Below are 25073 nucleotides of genomic sequence, written 5' to 3'. Positions count from 1 at the left end.
GGCTGAGCCTGAGGTAGGCAGCTTCAGAAGGTCAAGGCCAGTGAGGCATGATCTAAACTTAAACATAAGGAGAAGAAAAAGGCTTAGGAGGATAGCTTTGTGGGTAGCCATGCAAGCATGAAGCCCAAAGGCAGAATCCCTAACAATCATGTAAAGATGCTGGAACCCCAGCACTGTGGGAGACAGACGTGGGAGGCTTGCTCAGCCCTGATGTCAGCTTAGCTCCAGATTCAGAAAAAGACCCTCCTTCTAGGGACTAAGGAAGAGAGTGACAGAGCTGAACTCCAGTCCCGTCCCCCCGCTGACCTCTGCTTGCACTCACAGGCGCGCACACATATACACATCACACACCAAAAAAAGAAACAAAAAGAAAATGTCCTACCCATCTCTCTAGCATCCCCACTAATGTCCAGCAAAGGGCAGAACATTACATGTAATTTTCTTTCAAAGTATTTCTGTCAAAGAAAGTCAAAGGAATATTTCAAGCAGTTATAAACCTCTGATGCCTAAGATAACTCGGATCTGAAGTCATCTTTCAAAGAGCTCGCTACATCGTTCTATAAGGAGGTTGGTTGCAAGTTATTTTACAATCAAGGCAGATGGCAAGTTTTTTTTGTTGCAACATGGCACAGTAGAGGAGACTAAGCTCTTAGGTGTGGTGGCTCAGAGGCCCTCAGACAGTGCAGCGCCGGGCTGGCGGCATGTCAGGGAACCGGGTCTCTTCCTGAGCTGTAGTGAGTGTCCAAGTGGAAGCTGAGCTCTAACATGTCTGTTCTGAGTGGGCTGTCACCCTGGTGAGCAGAGCACGAGTCAGCTAAGACCACAGCCGGAAGGCAAAGTGGAGAGGCCAAGGTGTCTATCATCGAGCCAGGCTTCGGTTTCCCGTGGGCTGTATCCATGCACACTTGGGAGGTGGGGGGAGGGCGCCTGACTCGGCCCAGAAGGCCTCCCCATGCCCAGGTAAAGCCTGCTGCCCCTGCTCCATGTCGCTGCAGCTTGCAGTCATGGCGGTGGAGAGGCTGACTAGCTGGGGACAGGGTCACCTCCACACCCACAAGGCTTGGATTGGAAGGGACGGCAGAAAACTGCTCTGAAAACAGAGAACTGTGAAGGCAAGCTGCCTGCTGCCTTCGTTGTGCTGCGGTTGGTACCAGAGACAACGGAGACACGTGAAGTTCTGGAAGCAGCTCAGTGGAAAAGAACAGATAATTGCCTGGACTTGACAAAAGAGCCATCTGTATGTTCTCGACTCAGAGTTTGAGCAAGCCCCTTCCCGAGCAGTCAGAGGCTGCGCTCATCAGCACATGCCTCCCTTGTCCTTGGTACAAAAATAGACTTGGTAAGCCACTTTTCACACAATTGTTTTAAAAGCCCACTCCTATCTCTACCTCCCCTTTCCCTAAGCATTTAATGAACTCTCTTCATGTGTTTCTTCAGTGGCTGAGAGAAATTTAGAGACAGAGATGGTCTCCAATTTAACCCTGTTTAATTTTCCCCTGTAGCTTTGTTTTCTGGCTGTTTCTTTCTACGCATACTGTAACATGCAGAATTACCTCTTGCTTGGACGGCTGTTGAATAACACTGAGAGCTATCCGGACTTCTATTTTCTCGCATACTGGCACATTTACTATAACAATATAATTGCTATCACGATCTTCTTTGCATGGATAAAGGTATTTATATTTCATTCTCGTACGTAAGCCAGTGACATACATGTATTAGTAAAACTATTACCTTATATGGAGGGGGAGCATTTCTTCACTAGGAAGTGAGTTTTAGAAGCAATTTGGCACACTAGGTAAGGTTCTTGCCCAAAGCTGGTGACCCAAGTTTGATCCTTGGGAAAGAGAGACCCAGTTCCCACAAGTTGTCCTCTGACTTCTACACGTGCCCTGGGGTACACTCCTCCCCTTGTGCCCCCACCACCTCTACAACCCTTCCCAAAAGTAGTTAAAATTTAATTTGACCTTTAAATGATTGCTGGCAGATCTTCAAACACTTGATTCTCATTGTCTCCTTTTATCTGGCGATAAAAGGATGGATTCACCTGCTTGATTCTAAACAGCTCTGCCTGACTCTTCGGACTCGTGTGCCTCTTTCAGATATTCAAATTCATAAGCTTCAACGAGACCATGTCTCAGCTGTCCTCCACGCTGTCCCGCTGCATGAAGGACATCGTGGGATTCGCCATTATGTTTTTTATCATATTCTCCGCTTACGCCCAGTTAGGATTTCTTGTTTTTGGGTCACAGGTTGATGACTTCTCGACTTTTCAAAATTCCATGTAAGCTCTTTAATACAAATGTAATTATGTTTTCTCCCTGGAAAAATCACAGAAAGCCTTATGATAAATGGTTCCTTTAAAGCTTGGTTCTGTTTTTTGCTAAATCTTTACTCACAGGAAATCTACCACTGGAAAATTAAAATAGGTGGTGGTATCTACCTTTCAGTCATTGGTAGGTCAAGTTAGACAAATAAGTTTTCACTGAAAGGTGGGACTATTACCAAAGACAACGTAAGTGGGCCCCAGTGTTTCTGTAGCATCAGCTCTGGGAACAGAGGAGATCTGTGATTCCTCCAGAGGCGTCCCCTCTAGAATCTTTTTTTTCCCCTTCTGTTAACTTGTTGCTCCTTGCTCATGTGCCAGTCTTGTACTTTAAAGTAGCTTTCTAAAGCCAGGTGTGTTGGTGCAGCCTATAACCCAGCATTCAGGAGGCAGAGCAGGATTTGAGCTGAGGCCAACCTGGGCTAGCTAGCAAGACTCTGTCTCAAGAAAATAAAAACATCTCAATTTTTTAAAACATAAAAACAGCTTTATAAAAGGAAGATATGGGGCATACACCTATATTCACAGGACTCAAGAGACTGAGGAAGGAAGAGCACAAGTTCAAGACCAGCCTGGTTAGGTAGACCCAGATAAAAAGAAAAACAAAACAAAACAAAATGAAGATTTATGTATATAGAGTGGTCAGTAACGGGCCACAAACCTATAGGGGTGAGTAGGTAGGTGCCTTACAAAAATGTTGAAGCCTTTCTTTAGAAGTGAGATGTTTCACAGGTTTAGGCTTCTGAGGGCCAGGAATCCAGCTCAGCTGGTAAGGTGCTCACCTGGCACAGGAAAAGCCCCAGGGCCAATCCGAAGCCTCACACCTGCCCGTCCCAGCACTGGGGAAGTGGACACAGAGGACCTGGGAGTTCAGGGTTGTGCTACACAGCAGGTTTGGAGCGAGACCGGTACATGAGACAGTGAGTGGTTCAGAGAGAAAAGAGAAAAATTATCCATTTCTTGTTTGTTTGAGACAGGATTTTTGATTGTTTGAAACTCTCTAGAGAAACGTCTGAAGTTGCCCTCATTTTTTTCCATTCTCATGTAAATAATTGAACCTTAAAATATATAACCATTATGTTGTGCTTCTGAAATCACCCTTTACTTAGTCCCAAGACAAACAGACGGGGGAAGGGGACGGAGAGTTTGTTCTAGTGTCTATCCAGCAGCTGAACCCTAGGCTTCCAGAGTTTTCACTGTTTTCTCTGTGAAGCAAAGGGGCTAGGCTAGTGCACCCCGAAATCCCTTCCAACTTCAGTTGACCACATTTAAGACTCTTTCTTTCTCTCTCTTTCTTTCATTTTGTTTTGTTTTTCAAGACAGGGTTTCTCTATGTAGCCTTGGCTGGCCTGGACTTGCTTTGTAGACCAGGCTGGCTTCGAACTCACAGACATCTGCCTGCCTCTCTGCCTCCCTGAGTGCTGGGATTATAGGCGTGTGCCACAACGCCAGGTCACATTTGAGACTTTAATAGCTGACTGAGAGTGAACAGAGCTTGTGTTTCCAACTTCTAAGAGCTGACTTCTTTATCTTTGTTCTCCTACTGTCTTCATAATCAGACACGTCAGTAGGCCCCGACCAAATGTGACCATTCACACACAGCCTCCCAGCAGGAGGTCGGGAAGGGGGAAGGTAAACAGGCAGAACTGCACAGTGGGTTGGCAGAAGGACCTCTGCTGTCCGTAAGGGTGCCCTGAGTTATTCAGATCAACCCTGTCTTGAAAACATTTCAAAAAACGGAATGAAAGAGAAAACACTGAGACTTAACAGAAAAGTGAACACGGAGCGGGCCTAAACCAGAAAGCAAGGACCCGGAGACACCTTCCAGGAACATCTCTTCCAGAGAAGAGGCCCCAAAGACATTTTCCCGGTCTTTTCATCGAAGTTGTTGACGCATGCTAATTGAACAGATAGACGGCAGAAGAGTGTCCTGTGCATGGACCCCACGCCGTCTTTCTGTCCTTCAGCCTTCTCTTTTCCCCCTCTGTGGTAGTCCCAATGAGAGGTTTCCTCCAGCTGGTGTTGGCTGGTTGGGAAGGTTTAGGCGGTTCCACTTTGCTGGAGGAAGCGTGCAGCAGACTGGGGTTTGAGACTTCACAGTCTTGCCTTGCTTTCACTTCACTCTTAATTTGTGAGGTTCAGGATGTGATCTCTCAGCGTCTTGCTCCTGCCCACCCTCTGCCATGCCCAGCTCTGGAACCAGAAGCCTAGAACAAAAAAAAAAAAAAAAACAAAAAAAAAAACAAAAAAAAAAAACCACACACACAACCCTTTCTTCTCTAAGTTACTTCTGGTCATGCTGTTTTATCAAAGCAACAGAAAGGAGCTAATACTCCGCTGCCACCTCCCCCCTCCAGTTGCTGATGCGCCCTCTACTTTCAGGTCATCTTTTATTCATTTATTTCCATACATGAGACAGAACTGACACTTGCTTTTCTGTTTGTGGCTTCTTTTGTTTAACATGATGTCTTTTGCTTCTGTCCATTTTCCTGCCAATGACAGGGGTGCCATGTAGCCCTCAAAGGTCTTAAATTTGCAATGTTACCAAGGCTGACTCTGAACTCCTGGTCTCTCCTGCCTGAGCCTCCTGTGTGCCAGGATTACAGGTGTATTCTACCATGCTCTGTCCAATGTTAGGATGGTGCCACAGCATATAATTAAAGAAGGAGAGGAAGAGCTGAGTTGTGTCTCAGTGGTAGAACACTTACCTAGCGTGCATGAGGTCTTGGGTTTAGTACCCAACACCGAGGAAATAAAGTCAAGAGCAGATGTCTTATGCAGCCAGGATCATTAGCAGCCACAAGTTATGAATGAAGTATGTCAGTGAAGAGATAGAACATTTTCTAATGCTTTTCTTCTCTTCAAAGATTTGCACAATTTCGAATTGTCCTTGGGGACTTTAACTTTGCTGGCATCCAGCAGGCCAACTGGATCTTGGGGCCCATCTACTTCATCACGTTCATCTTCTTTGTGTTCTTTGTACTCCTGGTAAGGATTCCCATCCTTTCTTCTTCACTGCAGACTAGTCACAAAGTTGAGGCAGTGCACACCTGGTCCCCAGCTAGTGGTGCTGTTTGGAGAGGTTCAGGTGGCACGGCCTTGCTGGAGGAAGTGACTCTCTTCCTCAGCTACCCAAGTAGCAGAACTGTAGGCCCTTGACCCAGGATCCAGCCTGAAAAGTCACTGTGTGTGTGTGTGTGTTGGGATGCTGGGATGCTGGGGTGAAGCTCAGGACCTTGAACATTCTAGACAAGCTCTCGAACACTGAACTATATGCCCAAGTAAATTTTTATTGAAATAATTATTTGATATTTCTCCCCAGAACATGTTCTTGGCAATAATTAACGACACCTATTCTGAAGTGAAGGCTGATTATTCAATAGGCAGAAGACCAGATTTTGAACTTAGTAACATAATTAAGAAGGTAAGTCAATGGGCTAGAGAGATGGCTCAGAGGTTAAGAACACTCTTCTTCCAGAGGTCCTGAGTTCGATTCCCAGCAACCACATGGTGGCTCACAACCATCTATAATGAGATCTGGTACCCTCTTCTGGTGTGCAGGCACACATACAGGAAGAATACTGTATACATAATAAATAAATAAGTTTAAAAAAGAGAAGGTAAGCTAACTTATTTTCCTAAACATAAACTTATAGAAAACTTATAAAAATTTATAAACTTATAAAAAACTTATATCACTTAAACCCTCCAGTGAGACACACACACACCAGACTTTTTCGTTGTTTTTTATGCCTCACAAGCTGGCCTCAAACTCACTGTGCAGCTGAGAGTCATCTCATGATCCTCTGGTTTCTACCTCCTGTGTGCTATGACTCCAGGCATGCACCACCGTGCCCAGTTTATGTGGTCCTTGGGTTGGAAACCAGGGCTTCATGCATGCTAGGTAAGCACTTTACCAACCGAACTACATCCGCAGCCCTTCTGACATTAACGATTTAGCTAAAATTACTTCAGAGTTCCACATACCAAATACTAGCCACAAAGCACTGTCAGGTGACAAATGGAACCTACGTCATTGCTCACAAAAGTTTGTCGTTAGATCCTAGCAAATTTCCACAATCAAACTCGGCATTTGCGTGCCTTGTCTTCGTGTCAAATTAAGCCCAGTTTCTTCACTCCACTCTCCCAAGCCATTTGCACACCTCACAGTCCCAACCCTCTTCAACTATCAGGAGCTAGCTTCTGCTTTTCCTGCCTTTGTATATTGAACTGTAAGTTCCAGCTCATCGGTTTGGTTTCTTTGCTGTCTGTGTTTGCTCTTCTGAGCGTGGTCTCACTGGGCAGCTCTGGCTGGAACTTGCTGTGTGAAGCAGGCTGGCCTTGAATGAAGTGCAGTCTTCCTACTCGTGCCTCCAGAGTGCTGTCTGTGTAACACATGCTCTCACTTTGTCTTCTACTCACCCCATTTCTTACCTCTAAAATATTCCAACAGCTGTTCCCTTTCTTGCTTTCTGTTCTTGACACAGGGGAATCTGCCCTGTCCTCTTGACCTCTGGCTCATTTTGAGTTATGCACCCACCTCACCTCCTCAGTTGTGGTTTCTATTGCTGTGACAAAACAACGTGACTAAAGTAATCTTAGAGAGGACTGCGTTTATTTCATCCTACAGCATGCAGCATCTATAGCCCAGGGAAGTCAGGGCAGGAACTCGAGGCAGGAACTGAAGCAGAGGCCATGGAGGAGTGATGCTTTTACCAGCTCCCTCAGCCTCTCTTATGCCATCCAGGACCTTGGGCCCAGGGGTGGCACTCCCCCCAGGGGGGTGGGTCCTCCCTTATCAATCATTAATCAGGAAAATACTCCATAGACTGCAATGTGGTAGGGGCATTTCCCCAGCTGAGGTTCTCTCCTCTCAAATGACTCTAGCTTGTGCCAAGTTGAATAAAACTAGCCAGCATGCCTCCCTACCAACTTGTACATCCTGGCAATTCTGAGCACTTTACAGAGGTGCCAGTAGCTCTGTTCCTGTGAGGCTCAGGGTTTGTCTGGGAACTTATCCGTTGAGAGAACACTATTAACATAAAAGTGTCAACATCCTTAAGGCAGTCCATGTTAACATTGAAGATTTTTGTGTGTATGGGTGTGTGCCTGCGTGTGGGTATGCGCATGTGAGTGGGGTGCCCATGGAAGCCAACAGCGCCAGGTCCCCGAGTCTGGAGTTGTAGGTGAGCTGCCAGACCGGGGGTGGGACAGAGCTCGGCCCCTGGAACTGCTGGACCACCTCTTTGGCTCCCATGTTGGCATTTCTAAGAAGACCTTTGCCTCACATCCCAGTGATGCCTCTGCAGTGCCCCTCTGCTTTTCACAGAGGCAGCATGCAGGACGGCGGCATGGAGAAAGGCCAGGCGTCTCCTTAGGCAGGAGCCCCTACAGCCGCCGTCACAGTTGGTATAGCTTGACTCAATGTGAAGAATACAGGGAATAACTGAATTTTCAAACTCTCTTTAATTAAACCAGACCTACCTCAATGTGCTCGAGAAGCTCAAACTGAAAAAAGCTCAAGATGATGAAGACAAGAAAACGTAAGACATTACATTGTTGTGGTTTTTTTTTTTATCACTTTCAATTTCTGTATAGAAGATCTTAGTTTCTTTTCTATTGCCATGAAGAGAAACCGTGACCAAAGCAATGTTTAGAAAGACTTTGAGGCTTTCCGTTCCAGAGGGCTAGGCAGGGAGCATGGCGGCAGGCAGGCAGGCACTTGAGCAATAGATGAAAGCCCACATCTGATCCACAAGCACTAGGCAGAGGGCTAACTAGGAATGGTATGGGTTTTTAAAAACCTTCTTCTTTTCATTTAAACCTTAAAACCTACCCCAGTGACATCCCCTTCAACAAGGCCACACCTCCTAATCCTTCCCGAACAGTTCCACCAACTGGGAATCAAGCATTTAACTGCAGGAGCCAATGGTGACTTTCTCATTCAAACCATCACATAGGTGTTCAACTTAGGATGGGGTTACTAACCGCTGACAGAACCCCTACACGTTACGTGTTGATTATCATGTAATTGATTGGCTTTGTACACCTAAGATCCACAAGCAACAATGCAAACTGTAGAGTGTTGACTGTTTCCCTCATGACCACATACACGGCTGAGAGTTCAGCATATTGAGTATCCTACCACATTTTACCATCCTGGGAAAAGATCAAAATTCAAATTTTAAGTGTTTCTGCACTGGGTTGTGGTGGCACACACCTTTAATCCCAGTACTCAGGAGGCAGAGGGAAGTGGATCTCTGTAAGTTCAAGGCTGGCCCAGTCTACAACGTGAGTTCCAGGACAGCCAAGGCTACATAGAAAAAAAGAATGGTTTCTGCTTTTGCATTATTATAAAGTCAAGAAAACGGGAACCTCTGCTTTTATTACAGAAGAAAATGAGTTTAGGTTGACTGTGAGTCTAAACACTTCATCTTTATACTAGCCATTAAGGCTTTTAATTTCTGAGGCCGTTGTGGAACTCATTTAAAACTAACATGGAGCCAATAGGTAGTCCAGCCCTGCCTGTGAGGCTCCAGGCATGTCAGGGGCCCTGGATCCTGCTGGCACCACTTAAAAAACAGCACAGCATATGTATTGCCACTCAGCAAAGGCTGGCAGGATGTTAGGAGAGCAAAGTCGCTTGCACAAGTATCACAAGTATAAAGTAACTTCTTTACATGCAGTGCACAGGTTATTCAACTATGGAAATAAAAATATTCTGCAGTAACTCAGGCTTGACATGATGCTTATTTGTTAATGGAAAGAACATGGTTTATTTTTACAACCCCCCACCCTATTAATCACATTTTAATGAGCAGCATTTGTCATAAGGCAGTCCAGCTGCTTGCTGCAGACCTGATTGTGTTCATGGTTGCAGCCTTTTAAACTCACGTTTATTTTGCCTTTCCAATAGGAAAACAACTGAAGAGTTGGCCCAACAAGCCAGAAAAGAAGGCTTTAGTGAAAACGTAAGATTTTAATTCATTTCTCTAAACTTTAAAAAAAGTTCTAATTAACAGAAGTCCTTTATGTCCACAGTTGTCACCTGTAAATACATCTCTCAGAATCGAGAGCCTTTCCCATTCACCACGGTAAACTGCTTAACGAACAGTGGAGATTTGCAGAATTTATTTCATATGGATCACTTATGCATGTGTGTTGGGGGTAGGCGGGAATGTGCACAGACGAGAGGAGTTACCTCAGGAAGGCCATCCACTCCCTTTAAAACAGGGTCTCTCATTAGCCTGAAGTTCTCTAGGACTAGCCTGGCTTGACCGTGAACTTCAAAGGTCCTTTTGTGTCTGCCTCCCTAGTCCTGAGATTACAAGTGTGCACCACCACAGCCAGCATTTGAAAAAGATTTACTTGTGTATATGTGCAAGTATATGTACATACACTTATCTGTATATGTGCAAACGTGTGTATGGCAGTACATGCGCAGGCATGTACACCCATATGGCCTGCGCATGTACTCTGAGGCCGGAAGAGAATGCTGGGGTACCCTCTTGTAACATTTTTCACAACTTGAGTCTAAAAAGAAGTCTATAATTCAATGAGTCATTCCTGAAATAAATGTGAGAATTAAGATATTGTATGTTTGAGAAACTTTACCTAGCAATGTCAACATGAGCCTTATCCAAATAAAATTTGCATGTACTTAAAAGGGAAAAAAAAAGATCAAGTTAGCATGAAAATGTTCAACAGAATAGCAGCTAGAATATGTTCATGGAAAGATGTTAGCCAAGAATTTTTATAACCAACAAAACTGTACTTCAAATATAAAGGTCAAAACCACATGAACTTGAGAATGCTGCAGCTTTTCTTACTAACGGGTGAGCGTGAGCCAACCAAGAGATGGCAGAAAACACAAGGGGAAGGAGGGAGAGGGCAGCGAGCTACGAAGCTAGAGGAGGCTCGCTGGAACCCGGTGCGGGATCTCACACACCCGCAGTCCCAGCATTTGGGAGATGGAGGCAGGAAGGTCAGGAGTTCAAGACCACCTTCAGCTGCACAGTAGGTGGGAGATGGCCCAGTGGGTAAGAGCACTTGCTTCCCGCGCATGAGGGCTGGGGTTCAAATCCCACAGCCATATGAAAATCTGGGCATATGAAGCTGTAACCCATGCACTGGACAGGCAGATCCTGAGAGCATGTCAACTAGGTCAATGAACAAGGAGATAGAGCAGAGAGTGATAAGACACCTGGGGTCCTGGCATGGCCTCTGCATGTGTTCATACATCGCTGTGTACACCAAACACATAAACACAAAAGGTTTGAAAATGAGTTAGGCCCATGCGCTAATGTGCCCACAATATAATCAACCTGGTCATTCTAGTCATTAACAGCCTTAGCGCAAAAACTAGGGAGCTGCAGCTAGCAAGTTTCCCTGCCAGCACAGTGGAGCTTCACCTAAAAGGGGGATCCGGGACCATCTTGACGGTGATCAGGCAGGGATCTCCTCTGCTGCCTTGCCTTACCTCTGGACTAAGCACACGTGGTGAATTCTTACGAAGACGCCCTAATCCAAAGTGTGTTTGTCTTCTACATCAACTTCCAGGGCTGTATTTGGGTGTACACGTTCCTATGTGTGATGGAGGGCAAAGTCAGCACTGGGGATCTTTCTCAACAGACAGGGTTTCACTGAACCTGGTGAAAAAAGCTCATCCGTCTGTGTAGACTGGCCGGCCAGTGGGCTCCAGCCCCGGCTCATGACGCCACTTGGCTTTTGATCTGGCTGCTGAAGATCTGAACTCGAGTCCTCGTGTTTTCCTGGTAGGTGCTTTACCAAGCCAACTCTAGCTCCTTCTGACAGATGCTTGCTACCCAGGCCAGGGTGGCCCCAACTTCTCCATCCCCAGCTCTAGCTTCTTTAATGTCACCGGTCAAGTGCATCCACCACACCTGGCTTACCAAAGCACTTTACAGCCACACCCGGGTACATCCTTTCTCCTTTCCTAGGGCTGTTCCGAATTTCCACAGTATTCCTTTTTTCCACTCTAAATTTGAGAAAAACTGAGACAGGTGAAATGGCTTGAGCAGTCAAAGGTACCTTGCTACCAAGCCTGATGACCAGAGGTTGAACTCCGGGACCCACGGGGCCTTGACAGTTATTCTAACATGCACCACTGCATGAGCGCCACACGCCACACACATGAAATAATGAAATGCAATAGTGTGAAATACACAAACACAGGTCAAGCTGGTGGTGGTAGGGACAGTTCACGGGAAGGACTGCAGATCAGGAAGGGGCAGTGATACCCGTTTCCTAGTGAGTCCTGTGCTGTGGTACACGCCACTGGTGCATACAGACCATTAAGCAAGGCAGGGATTGTTTAAAAGGGACTGAGTCACATCTGGGTAGGTCTGGCAGAAAAGCTGCTAGGACAGTAAAGAATGCCCCGGAGGCATTCTCAAGGACACTTGCTACATTTAAGGGGCTGGAGGCTCAAGGCAGAGCACTGCACAGCATGTATGAGACCCTGGGCTTGAAACTCAGCTCTGAAAAAGAGGGACAAGAGAATATTAGCTTAGATACGTTAGTTAAAACAGGAAGAGACTGTGTGCACGAGAGGCAAGCCCTTCCCACGTGGGCTGCACAGCTCACAGCCCAGGCTTCGGGGTAACTGCAGACCAAGCGCCGGCTATCATCTTTAGCAGTCTACTTCCTACTTGTTTTTCGAGACAGGGTTGCTTTGTGTAGCCCTGGCTGTCCTGGAACTCCCTGTGTAGACCAGGCTGGCCTCAAACGCAGAGATCCGCCTGCCTCTGCCTCTGGAATGCTGGGTAGTGGTCTACTAAAGTCTTCGGCACATACACACACAGACTGCAGCCTGTACTTGTCTTCTAAATTTACAGGAGATCCAAGGGGCAGAGCACATGAAAGCATGGAAGGAAAGGCTTGAGAAGAAGTACTATTCTACAGAAATTCAGGATGACTACCAGCCTGTCACTCAGCAAGAATTTCGAGAGTAAGCGCGTGTTATAGGTACCAACTAGGTTACATGGGACACCAAGATATGCAGAGCAAGGACACAGTTACATGTTATTTTCTTGATCCAGACTCGTATGTACTGTGGCTGATTTTTCATTTTCTGCAGTTTCAAAATTAAAGCACACAATTCCGTTTGCTTATAAAGTGAGACCAGGGGGCTGGAGAGACGGCTCGGAGGTTAAGAGTACCAGCTGCTTTTCCTGAGGACCCAGGTTCAACTCCCAGCATCCACACGGCAACTCACATTTCAGTTCCAGTTCCAGGAGATCAAATGTCCTCTTCAGACTTCTCTAGCACTAGGCATGCATGTGATGCAGACATACTTGCAGGCAAAACATCCACGGTTGTTTTTTTTTTTTTTTTTTTTTAAGTGAAACAGATGCCCCACCTCTAGATGAAAGGATGGGGCAGGACTGTTCTCACAGCTCTCTGCCCGCTCTACAGCTGCCCCATGGTATGTGCTTTAAGAGCCCGCCGGCCCCTTTCCCCATGAAAGCAGCCTGACAGATGTTAGTAAGCCCCCCCTGCTTCATAGAAGTATCACGCGTACCTCTAACTCATAAACTCTCCTCCTAGACTCTTTTTATATGCTGTGGAGCTTGAGAAGGAATTACACTCCATCAGTTTAAAACTAAACCAAGTGATGAGAAAGCTACAGTAGCAAAACTGAAGAGAAGCGGAGGTAAGTGAGCTCCAGCAAAGACGTTAAGTATTTATCGTTTTGTCTCCTAAACCATCTCTGTATACTTCACTGTTCTTTCCCAGTGCTGGCGACTGAGTGCAGAGGGCAGCAATGCTAGGCCCTGGGCTGTATCTTCGGCTGAGATGCACTCTGAAAGCACTCAGTTGTGACAGGATGGTTTCCATGCACCAAGCGCAGCTGACTAAAACCCCCTGTACACTCCACAAGTTCACCAAGTACTTCCTGTAATACGCACATGAGCACACACACAGAATTTTCCTGACAAGATTATTAAATTCTGGGAGCGTGAAAGGGAAAGCAGAGGTTAGTGCTTCTCGTTCATGGCGGCAGATCTCTAACAGCTGGGTGTGAGGCAGAGACAGATGGTTCTCTCTAGGTAGAGCACGAGAACTGTTGGTAATTGCACCTACGTCATGTCCCAAGATCTCAATTCCTTTGGTAAATCAAGTTATAAAATTCTGAGAAAGTATTATATATCATCAGGATAGAATAATCTCCATCGAGCTGGAGGGATGGAGCACTGGCTGCTCTTCCAGAGGTCCTAAGTTCAATTCCCAGCAACCACATGGTGGCTCACAACCATCAAATGAGATATGGTGCCCTCTTCTGGCGTGCAGATGTACATGCAGACAGAACACTATACATAAACAGAACAAAGTCTGCAGCTAAATACAGAAATCTGACTACCATCTTCAAACTCAAAATTCATCTGTTTCTAAAGAACAGCATTTCAAGTTTCCTAAAAATAGAATAGAGGCTGGCATACTAAGGCCGTAAGATGTTTGGAAATTATAGATCTATAGAGAGTGCTTTGAGAGCCTTCTTGTTAGAAAGGTGGATTTACTGGTATTTGAGAAACTGGAGAGAAATGTCATTTTTCTAAGCTATATAAGCCCTTCCCCAACAGCCATGTCCTCTTCTGTGGACCCAAGCAGCACCACACTCAGCCACAGCACTCAATTTACACATTACCAGTCAGTGTATATATTTAGAATATGAACAAAAGCAAATACTTAATAAGTAAATAAAAGTTCAAGGCTGGCCAGCCTTGAACTACTAGGCTCAAGGGCTCTTTCTACTGTGGCCTCTAGAGCAGCTAATGGATTTAAAAATTACTACCCACCTTCCTCAAAGTAAGGAGCACCCAGTTAGGTTTGGTTTTGTCTTTATAATTCCCTGCAACAGAAATGACTGACTCTGGCACTGGGAGGGAAAGAGAAGCAGGAGTTCAAGGTCCAAGATCCATGAAACCTTGTCTGGAAAATTAAAATGAAGTCTGCCTATTCTATGCAGCTTCTCCCTAAACAGCGCTGTACTTCTTCTCTAGAACTGCGCAGGCCAAATTGTTGAGCAACCTGGGTGTGTTCCCCTGACACCATCACTGGGTAATTTAAATAAGCCTAAAACAATCAATACCTCCTAGAAAAACAAACATACATTTACAATGACTTCTTAGAACAGTAAAGTTCTTTTATTACAAAAGTCTGTACAATGAAATGCCAAACAAACACAGCAATGTAATTATACTGGTGGACATATATATATATATCTATATAGTATTTATATATAGATATAACTCATATTTGTACCAAAGTAAAAACTCTTGCAAGCTGCCTAATTCTATGCACACTGCTAACCATGAGTCAGTACGAGCACATGAGGTGTGCCCAGTCACTTCACTACCCTACTCAGCCAAAACTAACACTGAACGACCAAATTATGAAGCAGGTGTAACTCAATGAAACCAGTCGGGCTACAGACTTATAAAAATATTGTACTCAAATAGATTTAGCGTTATAGAGGAGGAATATATTATTTAAAACATTTAAATAGTGCACATGGACTTTTTTGCATGTGGTATACAAAATAAAACATTCATAAAAATATACAGTGCACATAAAATTACACATAGCAATCCTGTCTGGAGACCAAAAGAAACTAAAAAGTACACCACATGATGGGCTCAAATCAAATGATACATTTTTTGGCATTCTTAATTACTTAATTACTTTTCTAAAAATACATTATGAATGACTTAGCATCAAAAGGAAACCACACAAAAAAAGGCTGGATGATTTAGTGCTTAAAAAAAAAATTCTCCAACTACACATTCACTACCGCTAGGTTTTTTCCCTCTCCCCCAAAAAAGGCATTGCACACACAAGTGAAATGTGAAGTACTAAACACACTATTTATTATCAAACTACCTCCTGTTCTTACTGTGTAATAATAGTGCCAGAAGTTTGAGGTTCATGCTTTCCTCACCTTATTAACGTTGTTGCAGAATTCCATTTGTATGAAACAAACTATTAAGAAAATCATGCATGAGTCATTGCATGCAAAGCATGGGCAAAGTGAGACATTTATCAATTCAAAAAAGCACCAAGGGTAGAGGTTGGGGGTAGGAGGGACAACCCACTTAGATTAAGCCTGACCCACATCTGTTGTATTAACACAAGTTACTAGTCCATAAAAATGATTAGCAGATTATCTAAAGAAAGGCCATGCAAAGCCAAAGGAAAAAAGATGCTAAGAGTCTATGGAGGGGCATACCACTACACCTCCTGTTCGTGTCTGGGGGAGGGGTGGTCAATGAGAGGGGGTTGCAGCTCCTGGATAGACATGGAAAGCTGCAGTGGTATAGCCCTTGTAAAGAACAGACTTACTCGGGTGTAGTCAATCTTTCTTTTGAGGCCCATGGATGACACACACAAATCTGAGCACCACCCAAGTCCCTCCACACTGGCACAGCTATTTCCTTACATTATCTGGAAGTGGGTGGGGAACAGCGCAGGGTCTGATCCAGACAAGTCATCCCTGCCAGCTGGTGGCAGTAACTCAAGTCCTGTAGGCAGCGTGTGCTGTGACTCAGCTCTGAGGGTTGTGTGTAATGCTGCAAAGGACTACGCTGCTGTGTGGCCTACCCACTGTTCTCCTCCTTCGGGGGCTGCGGCCACTCAGCAAATTCTGCCTAAGTACTGTCTGTGAGGGTCTCCCTCCGGGAACCACACAGAAAGGTGTTCCCAACTAGGAAAAACAGAGTACATATGTCACATTTATAGGCTTTTCTTTTAAATTCTCAGTCATTCTGTAAGAAAAAGGCAACCGAAGAATTTCAGTGTGAAGATTTTCCTCTCAATTTTCTTCAGTATGAAAAAAGAAAAAAAAAATAGTAAACAAAAAGCTTTGTATTTCCAAAGTTCTTGAAAAGAATAAATTCTTGTCCTTTGCTAACAGATGTGTCTGTAGTAAAGCAGTGAAGGAACATGCATGTTTGCTAACTGTGGAGAGGTGATGTGGAACAGCCTTCCTTTCCCTACTGAGCCACAAACAAGGACAACATGGGATTCTCGAGTGCCTGACAGAGTGAACGCATGTACAAGCCAAGCACACATGGTGCACCTTCAGGGAACACAGCGACTTTATGATGTCAATTTTCAAGGAACATGTTTATATGGATTTTGAAGAGTCTTGTTTGCTGATAAGAACTTCAAGAAGTCGGAGCTTGGCTTTAATTTTCTTGTACTCCTTATATTCCTCAAGCACTGGAACACGATCCTCCTTCTGGGCATTCCTAGGGAAGATAAAACACTGTAAAATACTCCAAGTTTGTCCTACCTTTATACTCCTATTTTTTTACACTTCTTTGTATGTATGTATGTGTACACTTGTGGGAGAAAGCAGAGGTAAAGCTTTTGGGTGGTGTCTTGTCCACCTTGTTTTTCGAGGTGGGCTCTCCTATTGCCTGAAGCTGGCTGACTGGTAACTAGCAGAATGCCGAGCCCAGTGATAAAGCACTTGCACGCCTCATATCTGCTTGGGTTCACAATTAGGCCCACCTACTTGCATGGCAGGCACTTCATTGACTGACCCATTTCCCCAGAACTCACTCTCTCTATAAAAAAAAATATATATGTATGTGTGTGTGTGTGTGTGTGTATATATATATATAATCTATATGCTAACCCATATGGACGTGAAACTCTAAAATACAGCAGGAGCCAGGAATACTTTGGAATTTGTAACAGCTACTGGTTTGACAGGGCCACCCCCAGTTACTCAAAAACCTTTTTGCGAGTTAATTTACCTCCCTCTGCGCACTGCTACTTCTTTGAAAGTGTGCGTACAGGTACCCCAAGAGCCCCAGAAAGACATTTGTCACCCTCCATCACTCACTGAAGAGCCTGAAGCTTGCTAGGTTTTTATTAAACTGGCTGCTCAGTGGGCCCCAGGGAAGCCAACTCTCGGGGTACAGGTCAACTGTGCATAGCAGTTGGCACACTGGTCGATAGCCACACACCTACACACCTCTCTCTGAGTAACCTGGGTAAGCTGACAAGCAGCTAACCACAACAACAACTTGAGCTTACCTCAGGACAGAAATCCAGCATGGAGTAATTAATTCCTCAACTCAGAAATAAGAGGATCGCTGAGTTAGGGCCAGCCAGAGCTATATAAAGAGACTCTTTAAAAACCACCACCAACAAAAAATCCCAGTCAAAAATTTCATGACTGTGGGCTCTTTCCTAAGTGCTATCTTGTACCAGGCAGGGTGGCTCACACTACCAATACTTTAATCCTGCAGGAAAATCTGAGTTCTAGGCCAATCTGGTCTACAGAGCAAGTTCTAAACTAGTCATGGCTGCAAACTGAGGTCCTATCAGAAAACGATAATTTTAGAATCACTTCTACACAATATAAAGTCACTGTGGGCTGGGGATGTAGCTCACTGGAAGAGTGTTTGCCTCATATGATCATGGTTTTCAGCTACAGCACTGCAAACAAGAAAATTGCTGCAGGAAAAACTTCAAATATTTATGGGATGTTTACTCCAGTTATGACTTTTCCTTCATTTTAGTAACAACAGGTCTTGAAAACATAAAAGAATGTTATAAAATTGGCCAAGAAAGATGGTGCATGCCTTTAAACCCAGTACTTGGGAGGCAGAGGCAGGTGGATCTCTGCGTTTGAGGTCAGCCTAGTCTACAGAATGAGTTCCCAGAACAAACCCTGCCTCAAAAACAAAAGCAAGAAAGTTTAAATTTTTTTTTTTTTTTTTTATCTTTTGCAGGGCTGGGGATTAATCAAGGGCCTTGCACATGCAGTAAGCTACAGCTTTAGCCCTGAAATGCTTTTATGCTACCTCGCTATAAGCAACGTGTAATTTCTTAGTGTGGGAGAGCAGGAGGGCACGGCAGCTCTGACACACATGTGGAGATCAGAAGATGCCTCTTAGGAGCTGTGCTTTCTTATGTAGGTCTTGGGATCAAGCTGGCAGCAAGTATCTGTGCCTGTGTTTCTAACCCCATGTATTCCACTATCTTAACATACATTTCTTGAGTTAAAGGAGAAAGATGTCAATATCTACAATGTTTCACAAACCTTCCATTTTGTTGATAAAATGCTTCTTCAAATTCTCGTAATGTTTTACGTAGTTTCTTTTTCTCAGCTCTGGCTTTCCAAAGCTGTTCCAGTAATTCAGGCCTAAAATTTAAATGGAAACAAAACATTAGTAAATAGTACAGTTTCTTCGTTATATTAACAGTGGTTATAGCCCTGGCTGCAGCTGACTGACTTTTAGAAACATACCAATGCAAACCAATCATTACAAACCAATCAAATCAAAGTAGCTGGAATTAAGGTTCCAGTCTCACTACTTATTTTGGGGGGTGCTGTATGTGGGGATTGCTCAGATGATGAAGTGCTTGCTATGCAACCTTGAGGAACTTTATTCTCAGAGCCCACATAAACGTGCAGTGGTGCACCTATAACCCAGCTCCTGAAGCATCCCTGTGACTTGCAATCAGCAATGACAGCCAATGACAGCTCTTGTCTCAAAAAGGGCTGGCTGTGGGGGGGATGAGTAGAGAAAGCAAGCTCAGAGTTAAAAGCACTGGCTGCTCTTCCAGAGGACCCTGGTTCAATTCCTGGTATCCACATGGTGGCTCACAACTACAGAAAGTCCTCTCCTGGCCTTCAGGGGGCACCAAGCACAAACAGTGCAGAAACATACATACAGGCACAGCACCCATACACATAAAAATAAGTAAAAATAAAAGGGTGATGGAGAAATGGCTCAGCAGTTACAAACACGCACTGCTCTTGCAGAGGACCTCAGTTTGGTTTCCAGCACGTATGTGTCAGGCAGCTCAATATAGCTCCACATTCTACATCAATTGAGAGAATCACAATCACTGTTCCGACCTCTAATGGCACTCAGCACACATCCACACAAACATTTAAGTAAAATTAAATCTTAAAAAAAAGTACAAAAAAACTGATTGAGAGTATTTTTCAAAAAGGGGAACAATATCCAAATTTGTCTTCTGATTTCTTACACACACACACAAGTGGACACACATAAAGAACTCACAAACACACACCTTCCTGGTTAATTTTAAAGTGAAGGGCTGAGAACCACTGTCATAAATCAATCTAAAGGCAAACAGGCCAATAAAGGACAAATTCTCAGTTGGTTCCTATAACTGTTATGAATTTAATACAATTTTTTCCAATTAATATACATTATTTTATTACAACTTAAAAAAAATTCAACATCCTAAAAAATTTTTTACTGGTAATACCAATTCCTATGAAGTTTTGTTTTTGCTACCATAAGAAATTAAAGAAACCATTAAATCTAACTGTACTTTGTAGCCCCTGAAAAAGCTACAAACTCCTTTTTTAAAAAAGCATTTTTCTACAAAGAATCTCATCAGCTATACAAAAATCTGTAGTTTTTATACTGAAGCTAATATTGAGCTACACTTGAATTTCACATTCTTAGCAAAATAGTTGCCTGAGCACATAAACACTCCACACATTTTAGGACAGCCATTTATTATTCCTCCTCTTCATCATCATTTTCTTCCTCCTCTCCTCCTCTTCTGGTTCATTCTTCTTCGGGCCTTTTGGCCTCCCAGGCCCCTCCTTTCCTGCTTCACTTTTACCCTTAGCGAGGTATGCAGCAATATCCTTTTCACACTTCTCCTTTAGTTTAGCCGCCTTCTGCTCAGACGGTTGTTTATCTTTGGCAGGTTGTTCAGACCACATCTCACCTAGCTTCTTTGCAGCATCTCCAATAAACAGGCCCGGGCGCTCATTTTTGACCTTTGGGCAATGTTCAGAGCAAAGCATGAAGAAGGCAGACAGTGGTCTTTTTGGAGCATTAGGATCTTTTTTTCTTCCCTTTCCTATCCCCTTGGCAGGAACGTAATTCTTCATGTCCCTGTCATAACGAGCTTTGGTGCTCTTGGCCACATCTTCAGACTTCGACTTCTCCTTTGCAGACACGGTCCTCCAGCTCTCGGAGCAATCTTCAAGAACCCGGCGAGGTCGACGGAGGAGTCAGGTGCTTCTTCTCTGCTCCTCCCTGCAGGCCTGCACAAAGGCGGCGGACGAGGACATCTTGCCCGTGGCTTGTTGGGGTCTCCTTTGCCATGCTGTCGGCGCAGGTATCCAACCTGCTGGCACGAGCTCTACCCTCAAGGCCCGAAGGAGAGACTTCCTTCCCCAAGCTCCCGTGAGAACTGGCTTCTTAATACAATTTTTAATTGAAATAGCTAATAAAAAATAGGAGCCACAGGCTCGGGAGATGAGCTTAGCAAGTCACAGTGCTTGATACAAGCCTGACACCTAAGTCTGGATCCCCGAAACCCATTTAAAAAGTCAAGCAAGGCGTCATACATCTGTAATTCCAGCACTGTGTGGCCATGCAAGCAAGGTGGAGACAACACAAAACTGCAAAAGGGTGAGAACCAACACCTTAAGGCTGGCCTTTAACCTCCACACATCCTCTTTACAGAATTTTAAAATGGGAGAAATTGTGTTTCATCCACAGCTTCACCAAGAAAAAAAAAAAGGAAGGAAGAAAATAGGAACTACAATTTGTCTGTCTAAATAACTCATAAAAAGTACCTCACACAAGCAATTCCTGATAATCTCTTAATAGTAATCCCTGCTAAGCATTCGGTGTTTACAGCAGGTATCTTGCTATGGAATAAGCGAAAATCACAAACCCTCATACATACATAGACGCTGCCCGAGTACTTGACAAGCGGAGATCCCGAGCCAGTTTTTCTTGACTTTCTTCAGCATCAGATTCTGAATTTTCCAATGATGACTGTGTGTACACAGCTGTTTTTAAGATGTCACTTAACTCGGAGGACAGACTAACACCATCTTCTTCTTCTTCCTAAAATGACAACCAAGCAGAGCCACACAGGCCATGACTTTCCACTTTCCTGTTAGGAGTGTAACTAGAGAAGGACTTTTCTACACAACTACCTTGATTTCTTCAAAAAAGTGTGCCGTTTCTCCTTCTATGATTGGCTGTAACATCTGACCCCGGCGCTTGGTGGAGGGAGACCCCTGTAACAATCAGCAACACCAAGTTTTATATTTCACAGATTTAAGGTATTTAAGTACAGCTTCACATTTCTATCACATGATGTTACTCTCAGCTAATAGAGGCCCCTTTAGTCCTCAGCAGCTCCCCCAAAACTCCAAGCAAACAAAACTCAAAACAGACAACCTAAAAAAATAAACAAGAGAAAAAACAAAATAAAACAAAAAATGCATAATCCCCCCCCCTCCCCCAAAACACGGAGTACATTTTGTGGTGGCCAACTACTTTTTCAGGTTTTCTTTTTTGAAAGAGCAAGAACATGAGGGTGGGGGTTAGGAAGGTAAAAAGAATATGGGAGATTTGGGGGAGGGGACAAATACAAACATATTGTATGCATTTTTTCAATAAAAATTTAAAAAATATATAAATCTTAAAGCAATCTTTTAAATGTTTAAGAAGTTCTATAATAAACTCAAATATTTTCTTTTGATTCGATAGCAAGGATGGTCTCACAGGAGCTCATGCCTGCTACACATCTTTGAAATGCAAGAGAACAAAGTGAGATGTATAGATGATGATGTTGACAATGGTGGTTATTCGTTTTACTTCAGCCTTCTTTGTCTGCGATAGGGTTTCACAGGCTGGTCATGTGGATTATGAGATGGATGCTCCTGCCTCAGCCCTCTCATGTGCTATGGTAACAGGCAAGTGTCACCACACCCAGCTCAAGTATCTTTATTCTTGGGTCTGAGGACCCCATCAGATTCTTCTTTAGAAACAAAACTAATTAATTAAGCCAAATTAAGCTATCTCTCTGGCTCCATGAATTAGCATTGCTTGATTTAATTAATTATTTTTGTTTTGTTTGCTTTTTGAGACAGGATTTCTGTGTAGCCCTGGCTGTCCTGGAACTCACTCTGTAGACCAGGCTGACCTTGAACTCAGGAGATCCATCTATCTCTGCCTCCCCAGTGCTGGGATTAAAAGGGATGTGCCATCACCGCCCAGCTTAGTTTTGTTTTTTGTTTGTTTGTTCAAGACAGAGTTTCTCTGTGTAGCCTTGGTTGTCCTGGACTTGCTTTGTAGACCAGGCTGGCCTGGAACTCAGAGATTGGCCTGCTTCCGCCTCCGTAAGTGCTGGGATTATAGGTGCGTGTCACCATGCTTAGCTTAGTTTTGTTTTTTTGAGACAGGGTCTCTCTTTATGTAGACCCCTCTTGTCCTGGAACTTCCTATGTAGACTAGGCTGGCCTTGAACTCACTGACATAGCCTGCCTTTAGTGTTAGGATTAAAGGCATGTGCCAGACACCTAATAGTTGTAATTATCTTAATAGGTTCTTTTAAAACCATTTTTAGGGTCAACAAGATGGTTCAGACTCACTGCCAAGCTCGACAACCTTGAGTTCAATCACTGAGAACACTCATAATAAGAGAGAACTGACTCCCCCAAAATCTGTCCTCTGATCTCCATACTCTTACCATGGCACACATGCAACCCCCTAAATAAATGTTTAAAAATAACTATTATAATGTAATTAGAGGTGCTCATTAAAAAACTATCCAGAGATAAGAACTGCAAATAGAATAGGTGAGGGGTGCCGCACACAAGTACTACTTTCGCCATCTATGCAGGTAAATCTCATAGAGTACTCCCTGGATCTCAGTATGATATTCTAATTTGTGTTGTCAAGATTTAGTGCCATATGCCTGTAAGTGCTTACCGAGGTACCTAGAAATAGTCATGGGCATTTTCTATCCTTTTAAAATCCATAATCTCAACTAAAACCTTCAGCTTTGAATGTGTATGTCTCCAAAATACTATTTTCTTTTTTTCTTAAATACACTTTGGCAAAACAAACTGAAGAAATACTTGTGCCAGGCACGGTGATGCATGCCTACAATTACAGAAGTTAAGAGTCTTGCTTGATTGGACTAGTGAGCTCCAAGCTAGTTTTGGCTACAAAGTGAGACCCTGTCTTTAAAAACAAAACCAAGCATTTGTTTTACTTACAAGGATAGGAGTAATGCTAGCTCTTGTCAGCATCTGTTTTACAAGCCTGTATCTATCATAGAGAGGCTTAACAATGTGCCTTTCTTCCCTGGTCACCTGAAGCCAAAAACAAAACAAAACAAAACAACACAACAAAAAAAAGTGAAGCAAAGTAGCCTTACTAACAGAAATCTAGTTATCAAAAAACAATAGACATATGATTCCCTCACCCCAAATATAAATAAGTAGACAATCTCCCAACTATAGGAAACAATGTTTGACAAAGAGAGCCCTGAAGAATACAGACCACAGAAATGATTCGTGCTCTTTTGTAAAGTAGAAATCAAATGTTTTAGCAAGAGAGGAATTACCGGCCTTCCATGTTGACTTTCATAGTAAAGCAGACTTTTCTGTAGAGACATTTTCTCTTCCATCAAATGATCTTTTGTCATTTTCTAGATTGGGGAGAGGGGAGGGAAGCACCGGTATCATTATTCTCCTTATGGCCACAGCATAATTAATTAGGTAAAAGGGCAGATGGTCAGCAATATAGATTAGGCAAATGCATTCTTTGCTTATGGATTTACAGCAACATTTTTCAGTCTCCTATACAATTTAAGCCTTCTAATATGTCAATGAGTACCTTTTTATGGCTTAATTTATATTTTGTATGAATTATGAATGCAGGTTTGTGTATCTTAGCCATCTTGTGTTCAATATTCCAATCTATGAATCAGTAATATTCCATTCTGCCTCAAAGGGCTCAAGGACTAAAGTCATCGATATAAAGTAAAAGCACTTGAAACAGTGCCTATTCAGCACATAGGAAACTTTCATAACTTCCTGACATTTTATAATGCTGCAAAGTCTTTTGTTAGAACAATCACAAATAAGGACAGAAAGCCAGCTTAGTGAATTTAAAAGTGCCTCATCCACAAGTCTAAAGACCTCAATTCAATCCAAGTGCAATCTGCACAGCCCATGGTGGAAGGAGAGAATTCCTGACAGTTGTCTTCAGACTTCCCCATGTACGCCATGGCACGCACACCTGCACTCACACCCAGATAGCAACCCCCAACACACACACAATCTAAACTGGAAAAAGAAAAAAAAGACTAGTGAATACAACAGGGCCAGGCACGGTGGTGCAGAGACCTATAATCCTAGCATTCCAGAGGCAGAAGCAGGAAGAATCACAAATTTAAAGTCAATGTGACCTGCAAGATGAGAGGGAGCCTTTTTCAAAGGACTGCTGATGTAATTCAGTGGTACATCACCTGCCTAGTTTTGTGCAAGGGCACCTGAATTCTATCGGTACCAAAAATAAATATAGATGATAGGCAGGTAGTAGGTGGGTGGGTGGGCAGGCAAATGGACAGATAAGATAGATACGAGTCACCAAAGAAAAAAGACTAGTGGGCACAGACACACATTTTAATACATAAACAGATTTGATGACTGTGTCTCCACTCTACCAGTACGGTAAAAAGATCCTAGAGAAAGCTCAAAAATGTCAACTTGCACTCTTAAGCCTCCACTCTAGGACCTCAAGTTTCCCTTAGAATAGGCAGACACGTTCTTTCCAGTGTGATACAACTCTCTCCCCTTTTAACACTCAGAATGGTAGAGTAGACAGGACTCCCTGGATTTCCATATAGAATGTTCCCTTTGTCCCAGAGGCTCATCCAGTATCTCAATGGATCAAATAATGTT

General features: G+C 43.7%; 2 protein-coding genes and 1 pseudogene across 15 annotated transcripts in view; 1 reads left to right on the top strand and 2 right to left on the bottom strand.

Moving 5' to 3' along the window:
- Positions 1 to 20450, top strand: part of Pkd2l2 (polycystin 2 like 2, transient receptor potential cation channel) — a 31863-nt gene extending 11413 nt beyond the window's left edge. Inside the window, exons 7-15 of one of the 8 annotated variants that reach the window (XR_009589845.1) lie at positions 1503 to 1673; positions 2103 to 2284; positions 5194 to 5314; positions 5649 to 5750; positions 7805 to 7869; positions 9243 to 9297; positions 10958 to 11100; positions 12184 to 12296; positions 12896 to 12918. Coding sequence is in view for 2 of the 8 variants with exons in the window: in XM_060377474.1 (XP_060233457.1) it covers positions 1503 to 1673; positions 2103 to 2284; positions 5194 to 5314; positions 5649 to 5750; positions 7805 to 7869; positions 9243 to 9297; positions 12184 to 12296; positions 12896 to 12980 (894 nt within the window). In the remaining 6 variants the exon portion in view is untranslated. Of the gene's footprint in view, positions 1 to 1502; positions 1674 to 2102; positions 2285 to 5193; positions 5315 to 5648; positions 6231 to 7804; positions 7870 to 9242; positions 9298 to 10885; positions 11101 to 12183; positions 12297 to 12895; positions 13002 to 16259; positions 16397 to 20311 lie in introns of those variants that run through there. The other 7 variants (XR_009589844.1, XM_060377474.1, XM_060377473.1 and 4 more) reach the window with 7 other exon arrangements.
- Positions 14472 to 25073, bottom strand: part of Fam13b (family with sequence similarity 13 member B) — a 69360-nt gene continuing 58758 nt past the window's right edge. For 5 of the 7 annotated variants that reach the window (XM_060377470.1, XM_060377469.1, XM_021641451.2 and 2 more), the window contains 6 exons: positions 23732 to 23815; positions 23382 to 23477; positions 21309 to 21392; positions 21053 to 21216; positions 18405 to 18506; positions 14472 to 16596 (listed from right to left, as the gene is read on the bottom strand). In XM_060377470.1, coding sequence (XP_060233453.1) covers positions 16473 to 16596; positions 18405 to 18506; positions 21053 to 21216; positions 21309 to 21392; positions 23382 to 23477; positions 23732 to 23815 — 654 coding nt within the window. In that variant the 3' untranslated portion in view covers positions 14472 to 16472. The remainder of the gene's footprint in view (positions 16597 to 18404; positions 18507 to 21052; positions 21217 to 21308; positions 21393 to 23381; positions 23478 to 23731; positions 23816 to 25073) is intronic. The other 2 variants (XM_021641453.2, XM_060377471.1) reach the window with 1 other exon arrangement.
- LOC110551109 (high mobility group protein B2-like) lies at positions 18513 to 20682 on the bottom strand (annotated as a pseudogene).

Source organism: Meriones unguiculatus, chromosome 2, assembly GCF_030254825.1.
Source record: "Meriones unguiculatus strain TT.TT164.6M chromosome 2, Bangor_MerUng_6.1, whole genome shotgun sequence".
NCBI lineage: Eukaryota > Metazoa > Chordata > Mammalia > Rodentia > Muridae > Meriones > Meriones unguiculatus.
Note: the sequence above shows the minus strand (reverse complement) of the source record. Positions and strands in the feature narration are given on the sequence as shown.